Genomic DNA, 9,056 nt, shown 5'->3' with positions numbered 1-9,056 from the left:
GAGAGAGAGAGAGAGAGAGAGAGAGAGAGAGAGCGGGGCTGGGTATGCTGCCTCAGACACTTGCCACTCCTCCTGCCTGGAACCCCCACCACCTCCCCCAGACCTGGTGCTCTTCACATGGCTGACTCCCCGTCCTGCAGGTTTCAACCCGAATGTCACCTCAGAAAGGCCTTCACTGACCCAAGTACCCTCTACCACTACTGACACCACCACCCCTTTATTCTTTCATAACCCATGTTCTTTTTTCTTTTCCACAGCTCTTATCATGAGTTGTTATGCTATGTTTGTTTACACATTTTTAAATGCCTGGCTCCCGCACTACACTGGAAACCCCCATCGTCTGTTCCATCACTGAGGTGGACTCAGGGTTGGTGTCTGGCGGGGGCTCAGCAAACATCTGCGGGAATGTGTGCCTGCAGCAGAAGACGCAGGTCCAGAGGACAAAGCTGGTTTCTGAGGGGCTTGGGCAAACCAAGCCCCACCCCCGTGTGACCCTGTTTCTATAGGACAATGCTGTCTGATGAACTGTATCTTGGTTTGTCCTTTCATTTCCCCAAGTAAGTGATCATTTCTGCTTGCCTTGTAAAGATTAGTAAATGAAAAGCATATTTGTGTTTTTCTAAACATTTAAGACATTTCATACTTCCACGTAATTTGGCTTCTGACGTCTTCTTTTCTTCTTAATACTAACCTTGAGAATTGACATGAAAATAGCAGCACAGTTCATGTGTTCCTGGGTAACTTCTCCTCCAGGGACATACTCTAGCATCAGATAATATGTATAAAGAAGAGTAGTGATTTCAGATTCTGAGCATTAGAATCATTTGAAATATTTTACCTTTCTCTGGCTTTTTCATTTCATGTAAAGACAAAATACACAGGCTTGGCACAGACCCTTCCCAGGCAAGAAAATGTCTTTCTCCATTTTCCATTATTGAGTTGCATAGCCTTGCAACTGAGATGGCTCTTTAGCTGCAGCCTGGCTGCAATGCCTCTGTTAATAAATAGGATGTGTCCCAGCAGCACTTTCATTGTTGGAAATTTCCCAGTAGAGATGATGATGTGATTTCAGGACTTAAGACTGAAGGTTGAGGAAGAAAAGGAGGGCTCAGGCACCCCAACCCACTTCTGCAGGGGCGTTGCCATGACTAGAAATGGCCCTGAGTACCAACTGTAGATTTTCAGAGATCCCCCCCAAAATCAGAAAATATGCTTCCTTGTGAGTTCAGGTTTTCTAAAACTGTTGTGGTTTTCTAAAGCCAGAGTAGACTGAGTCAGCTAACCTCCAAACCGCAGCTGCCACTGAGCCCACACAGGGCTCAGTCCACACAGGGAAGGGTGCAAGCTATGTCCACACATACGTCCACGCAGGGAAGGGTGCGAGCTCTGGGGCACAGAGGTGGGCTGCAGCCAAGACAGCAAGCCGGTGCCTCCTATCCCAGATTCCTTGGCTCCTGGGCTCCTTAGAAACCTAACTTTCAATACTCAAAGTCATGTCAAATATAATTTTTAAGGTTCTCATCAAATGCTTAAGACTGTGTCTTAACTCCCCTGGCTTTATGAATGACACCTAAGAGAAAGCAGCACCTGGGGGAGAGCACTCTTTCTTTCTGCTATTGAACGTGCCCAGATTATGACGGTGGAGGTCTGTAACGCTGCACCCACAGTGGAGCTTCCCTACCAGAGGTTTCAGCAGCCCTGTGGTCCAGCCATGTCCTAAGGTTGTCATATAAGAATTTCATCAGTTGACCTTTTGCTTTACTTACTTATTCATTCATTTAGCAAATATTGCATCTTAGGTGCTAGGGACTGTGCAAGGCCCTGGGACACAAAGGTGAGCAAGACAAACATGGCCCCTTTGGGGACAGCTTGCAGGCTGCTGTGAAAGCTCGAGTTCCCTTTTGTCTTCCTGCAGGGAGAGAGAGGAAAGCTCCTTGTTTGGTATCTAAGGTATAATAAAAACACAAGTGACTTCTCCCAACCCCTGCAGGTAAAATCAAAGAGAACACAAGCAATATAATGGCTTCCTAAACTTCATCTGGATCCTCAAAATTTGTTTTTTGTCCACTCAAAAGGAAAACGAGAAACACCCTTTGGAGGCTAATTTCAGACCAGAGTGCACTGGCCTCCTTGGAAGAATCTGGAGAGTACAGAATACCTTTATTTATGATGGAGAATGTTCTCCTATCGAGGTTTGAGGAGTTCTTTACTTAGTTCAGCGAGATGTTTACAATGCCTAGCTGCCAGTAGGTTCAATTAACATTTATTGACTTTGTCTCTAATACCTGTTTTTAACAAAACCTACCTCACGCAAAAATGCTTAAACAAATTTAGCTAAGAGCCACAGAACACTGAAAAATTCAATTTATGTTTCTTAGATAAATATATAGCTATGTAAGACGTTGCCTAGTAAAAGTCAGTAATGGATTATTACACTTTTTAAAAAACGTAGCATTTGGGGCTTCCCTGGTGGCGCAGTGGTTGAGAGTCCGCCTGCCGATGCAGGGGACACAGGTTCGTGTCCCGGTCCGGGAAGATCCCACATGCCGCGGAGCGGCTGGGCCCGTGAGCCATGGCCGCTGAGCCTGTGCGTCCGGAGCCTGTGCTCCGCAACGGAAGAGGCCGCAATGGTGAGAGGCCCGCGTACCACAAAAAAAAAAACCAAAAAACAAAAACATAGCATTTGAAGACCAGTTCAATTACTGGATGAACCACTTTTTCCTGTCTCGGTGCCTGGTATGGCCTCCCTGGGCACTGTCATCACAAAAGGGATTGGGGCTGAGGGTCTGTTTCCCTCTCCTGGTTGACATCCCTTTACATCTCTTCCCTCTTCAGCTACAGTTTTGGGCAAAGTCCCTTAGTGAGTATAAGTAGCCTTAAAAAAAAACCCTAATAGCACCAGAAAGAGAAGAGTCTTGACTGCTGGGGCATAGGGGGTAGGATGGGGATGGGCTCACCTCTCTGTGGGCTTGATTATTGAAAAGGGCTGCTTTACCCAACCACGACCCTCTCTCCTAACTCCACTCTCTCTACTATCATAACACCCCCAGTGAAAATGAGCAACAAGGTCTGGGATAGATGTGGTTATAGCAGAACCGGTGAGAATCCGTGTAAGTCCTGTCAGGTGCCATGTGCTTTTTCCCAGGAATTGTGAATATTCAGCTAATAGTATAATACCTCCTTCCCTAGAGGATGAGGGGCCAGGGAGAAGAAACTTCAATAACCAAAGGAGCATGATGGAAATTCCTCCTGAGTTTCAGATTTTGGAGGCCACCTCTTAAGGCAGAGTGTCCTGAGACCTCAGATTTTCTCAAATAATCGTTATAATGTCAGTAAAATTCTAATGCTTCAGTGAATGAATTAACACTATTGCATGTCAACATCAGCTCGTCTCAAAATGAGCTGCATCTGAGGCACTCATAAATATGTAAACAGGGAAGTTTGGATGGGTTTAAAATTAGACCTGATCTTTTACACTGAGTGAAGGTATTCCTGGCCAGGTAGGAGAAAATGAAGTCTGTCTGGCAAGATGTGTTAGCCCTGGAGAGAGGCCTCTCCCCGACTAACATGGATGAGGGAGAGCAGGCTTGCTTCTCGCTCGCTGTCCACATCTGAGCCTCCTCTGCCGGGCTTTGGGTGGTGAGTACCCAGGCTCCCAGCAGCTGTGAGCCAAATGGGGAAGAGTGCTAGAAGAGGTTACATCAATTGTCATCAGTGTCCCTCTCCATCTTCTTCCCCTCAAAGCAACACAGAACTCTCTCAAGGTTCCTAAATTTCCAAGGTCACAACAAACTCTCTGTGGATTAAAGCAACGCTAGCTCAAACCCAGGGAATGAGCAGCACATTGCCTAGGCCAAGCCAGGGCCCCAGTGCAGATTCAGAAAGTCTGGGGATTGCTGGGCGGAAGGGCTAGGATCCTTGCCTTTACAGAATTTGGATTATATACTAAATAGAATAACAGGAAAATGTTTACTCCTCTTTAGGTGTTATATAATTCAGCTAAGAAATAATGAATATTTTGTTATATAAAAAATCTTGCCATATTTTCATCTAATAATATTTCCTTCTTCCAAAAGACAACCACATTCTCAGAATCCAGAATCACATTCTCAATTCCTCAGATTGAACCAAACATTCAGATGGTCTTCATGTTTTCCACAGCTCATAAAGACAAAGTATTTTGGCTGCCTGTGTGTTAATTTTCCCAAAGACCTAAAAACAGTTGGCCAATCAGAATGAATACAGTCTTCAGTATGATGTCCCCAAACCCCAAAACTTTTGTGACTCGAGCTGTTACCATGTAGAAAAACACATTCAATCTTTTAAAAATATGAAATATTTCAGATATAAGGAAAAGTACGAATAATATAACAAACACCTCTGAGATTACCATTCAGTATAAGAAATAAAACGTGACCTATCCAGTTGAAGCCCCCTCCCCACCCCATCTCCAGATAGCTACTATCCTGAATTAGATATCATTCTCATCTTTATTATTTTACTATGGTTTTATTTTACATACAAATATGTGCACACATATTATATGCATTCATCTGCTATTTTCTTTTTCTTCTCTACAATCATGAGATTCATCCATGTGGCGACATACACACATCAAAAATTTGTGTGGTATCATGCATAAACAATACACATATATCACAGTTTACTTATCCATTACTAAATATTCCCAAATTGTTCTACAAAAGATTCCCAAATTGGTTGTACCAACTTTAACACCCACTATCAGTATATAAAAGAGTTCTTGTTGCTTCGTATCTTTGACAAAGCTTGGTGTTATCGTTATCAGACTATAATTTTTGCAGTTTGGTAGGTGAAGGGGCAATCTCATTGGAGTTTTAGTTTGCATTACTGATTACTAGTGAGCTTAGGCATGGTTATTAGCCATTCTGTTTTCAACTTCTTTGAATATCTGTTTACATCTTTTGATCATTTTTCTGTTGGTAGGCTTTTTTTCTCATTATCTTATATGAGTGCTTTATGCTAATCCTTTTCCAGTTTTGTGCAAATATTTTCCCTCAGTCTGGTTTGTCTGTACCTTGCCTAGGGTGCATTTTGGTGCACAGATGTTTTGAATTTTAATATAGTTAAATTTCATCAGTCTTTTACTCTTGATTTGTCTGGATCTTGTCTAAGAAATGCTTCCCTACCTCAAGATCATAAATGTATCCTTCAATATTTTCATCTATAAGTTCCAAGTTTTAATTTCACACTTAGTTCCCCAATCTATCTGGGATTAATTTTTGTGTTTGATATGGGGCAGGGATCCATTTCCTTCCATTTGGAAAACCAGTTCCATTTACTGACTAGTTCAGCTCTTCCTCATGGACCCTTCAGGGCCACTTCTGTCAATCTATCAAGTATTAGACTCTCTGCCATGTTTTGTTGATATATTTGTCTGTCTCTGGATGAAAACCACACTGTCTTAATTACTCTAGTTTTATAAAAGGTCTTGACATTCAGCAAAGCAAGCTCCTCCATCTCATTCTTCTTCAAAATTATTTTGACCATTTTGGGCACAACTCTCATGTCTCTCCCTGGCCCAGTATAAGCAACCAAATGGCAGGACAATAAGCAGAAGGGAGAAACCAAGCCAAAGCCAGTCCTGGATAATATACAACTGAATATTTAACTCCTAAATAAATCAACTCCTAAGAAATTGCTGCACAGTAATGAATATAGAAAGCCCATATAAGATAAAGCACTTCTTTACAAAAAAGCAAAAACATTTTAAAAAGAAGAAAAGTTTTTTGGGCTGTAGCAAGGGTCATTTAAAATTAGAAACTAGAGACCCCTCCTCTGGTCAGTAGAAATGTTCTTGCCTTTATTTTCTAGAAACATAACTTTTAAACATAGTTTTGCATACGGATAGTCACAGAGAGTTCTACAAAATAGTGCTAAAACTGTACATTTGTTTCCTGGATTCCTCAGGGCATCCAAATTGAAGGTCAGACTGTTCCTGGAAGAAACTCAGAATACACTAATTCCGTCATAGCATGGGTCTACGAATGAAGTATTCTCTCATTTAAGGGAGACTTGATTTTCCTGCAAAATGCTCTCAGTGACATTTCCATAACCTCACAATTACTACTTGGTGTTCTGCAGTGTCTTCAGATCCAGACCCTCTTATATGGACCACAGGACAAGAGGACTCTGGCCACCCAGCAGACCATGGATGTCCTGTCCAAGTGAGTTGGCCTCCCCTCACACTATTTCCCCTGCAATCAGAATCTCAGATGAAGCTGGTTCTGTAAGGTACTACGGAACTTTCCGTGGAAAGTTTTACTGACTTCCCCATAACTCATAAACTATGCAAGCCCAGTTCCTTTGAATACCCAGTTGTGAAATATCTTCTTGCCAGATACTAGGAAGAAATTAGCTCTTGAAGAATGTCAGAAACACAGCCTGGGATTCGTCCTCCTGCAGGTCATCTCACCTGCTGGAGGGCAAGGGCACAGAGCCCTGCTTGGCCTGCGGGAGCCCTGCCTCAGGCTGCCCCTGAGAGCCCTCTGACTTCACCTTGACGGCCGGCCTTCTGGTTTTCACTACGGCACAGCCTGCGTACACCCAGAGCCCGCAGACTGACGGCCAAGGCCCTGCTCAGGGAAGTGCCGCAGGCGGGACACAGCTAGCGGGGTGTGGCGGGGGGCTGTCTCGGAGCCCACCCGCTGGGCCCAGGCCCCTTTAGCAGCTGAGGGTTGACTGTGTCAGCTCAGCAAGAATGGTCACAAGGAATTAGAAAATGGGAGAAGAAACCTTGCGTTTTCTGTTCCTGTGCCATGAGTCTCCTCTCATTTACAGTCCCTCCTGAAGCTCCTTCACGAAACGTAGCTCAGCAACCGCCAGGCTTGTCTTCACAGCCGCGAAGATTGGGCGCAAAACGCGGGCAGGTCGAGGGGCGCCCCACTCACCCCACCCTCTGCTTGTTCGCAGGGCCCCCGAGAAGGCCGTGAAGCCTCGGCAGCCCCCAAGAGCCAAGGCGGCCTTCTGCACCTGTGGGCCGCAACACACCGCGCTGGGGAAGGCCAGGCCCAACGCAGCCGACTGAGCCCACCCCCACCAAAAGCTCTGCTCATGCCTGGGTGCTGACACTTAGGGTGCTCTATAAATCTCTCTCCAGCCAGAAGGTGGCCTTCAACAGTCTTTGGCAGATTTTCTAGGCTGTTTGCTCCAAATGCAACAGCGGTCCCATAAACTTCCCATGGGCCACCTTTTGACAGTGGATGCCCTTCCCGGTGATTTGGCGCTGCTGTAAAGCATTTTTCTTTTTACCACCTTAGTGGTTTTTCTTGCCAGCAAGAATTTTTACCCATCAGCACTACTGTGGCTGAAAGGCTTCTCTTCAAAAGTTCGAAACTTCCTGTGTAGGAAAGTAGACTCAACATCTGATCGTATATATATATATATATATATATATATATACACACACACGCACGGTGTATAGCCCCTTGGGCAGGCCTGGAGTCAGATCTGGAGCAGTAAGATTCTGGGGAAAGCCCTTTCTTATATAGGAAGGTAATAGAATAAAATGCTACTAAAAGGAAATTTGGAAGTCCTGGGGTCAGTGTTTGTAAAATGAAGTCGCCTCAGAGCTCCTCAGAGCCTGGAAAGGGGCACCGAGGGAGCTTCTCCTCACTCATGCACTCAGGCACTTATTGAATCTGGCTGAGCACCCAGGATGTACCAGGCGTGTGCTAAGAACTGAGGGCACGACGACAAACAGGACAGACACACTGTCCCCATCGTCTCAGAGCTTGCCATCCAACATGGACGCTAGTCATTAAACATATAATAGTGGAGTTGGCTGATGACAACTGAGGGAAAGAGCCCGGTACCACGGGGTAGGTGATAAATGGCCCTGACTTTTCCTAGAGGTCAGGGGAGGCAGGTGTAAGGGAGTGAAGGGAGCTGAGCAGGAGTGAGGCGGGCACGGAGGAGCTGCAAGGAGGGATGCTGACTCCCTGATGCTGCCAGCTGTGGCCTCCACTCCAGGCAGGAGAAATGTGGCCACCGCTCTGGAGAGCTTTTTTTTTTGGAGTTGGCACAGCCCTTGGTCCCCTACTCTCCCAGTTGTGTTCCCATGTAGGTGGTAAGAGGGTGAGGTGGGATGAGTGCTCATGTCCACAGTGGTCTTTAGTCTCTTGGAGGGGAGGCCATCGTCATTCGAGAATGGAAAGATAGAGGGACATGTTTTGAGCACCTCTCTCCATGCTGTTGGTGGTGAGGTCCCGTGCCGGAACGAGGTGAATGAGCGCACAGAGGGTGGGAATGGGAGGTAGGCAGTGTTGTTCCTTCTCATCCCCACCCTAATCCCATGGGCTGGGGCCCAGCAGGGCTGCAGGCTGCAGCTAATATGGCAGCAGGATGCAGCACGGCCCCCTCCCACTCCAGCACCCAGTAGGAAAGCCAAAACCACTCTGGGTCCATTTGTGCTGGCCACCTTGAGAACTGATGGGGGAAATAAACCAAAGTTTCATGGCAGGGTGGAGGGAGGCTGGGTCCCTTGTCCTCGACAGTGTGACAGCTGACTATACAGGCCACCCCTGCTAGTACTCACCCATCCCAGATAGGCCTGTGGGCTGAAGGCACCATTCAAAGAAGGCGTGAGATGTCACTACTCACCAAGTGTTCTATCTAGTTGAAGACACGGGTTTTGATGTGGATGGTGGAAAAGCATTTTAAATATGATATCACACGGAGTCTGCCTCAAAAATGTTTGTGCACCTCAGAAATTCCTATGCTGAAGCCCTAAAGCCCAATGTGAAAGTATTTAAGCTGGGGCCTCTGGGAAGTAATTAGTACATGAAGGTGAAGCCCCACAAATGGGATTAGTGCCCTTATAAGAAGAGACACAAGAGAAATGATCTTTCTACCATGTGAGGGCACAGCATGAAGGCAGCCGTCTACAAACCAGGAGAGGACCCCCACCAAGAATTAATCCACCAGCACCTTGGTCTTGGATTTTGAGCCACCAGGCCTGTGAGAAATAAGTGTCCATTGTTTAAGCCTCCAGCCTGTGGTATTCTGTTATAGCAGCC

At 45.7% G+C, this 9,056-nt stretch overlaps 1 protein-coding gene across 3 annotated transcripts in view; it reads left to right on the top strand.

The window, feature by feature from the left end:
* TTC23 (tetratricopeptide repeat domain 23) overlaps positions 1 to 7,556 on the top strand; it is a 112,972-nt gene extending 105,416 nt beyond the window's left edge. For all 3 annotated transcript variants that reach the window (XM_029238869.1, XM_029238868.1, XM_029238870.1), the window contains 2 exons: positions 6,124 to 6,206; positions 6,952 to 7,556. In XM_029238869.1, coding sequence (XP_029094702.1) covers positions 6,124 to 6,206; positions 6,952 to 7,066 — 198 coding nt within the window. In that variant the 3' untranslated portion in view covers positions 7,067 to 7,556. The remainder of the gene's footprint in view (positions 1 to 6,123; positions 6,207 to 6,951) is intronic.
* Positions 7,557 to 9,056: the final 1,500 nt, after the last annotated feature.

This window comes from Monodon monoceros, unplaced genomic scaffold (genome assembly GCF_005190385.1).
Source record: "Monodon monoceros isolate NGI ecotype Baffin Bay Population unplaced genomic scaffold, NGI_Narwhal_1 Super_Scaffold_21, whole genome shotgun sequence".
Lineage (NCBI taxonomy): Eukaryota > Metazoa > Chordata > Mammalia > Artiodactyla > Monodontidae > Monodon > Monodon monoceros.
Note: the sequence above shows the minus strand (reverse complement) of the source record. Positions and strands in the feature narration are given on the sequence as shown.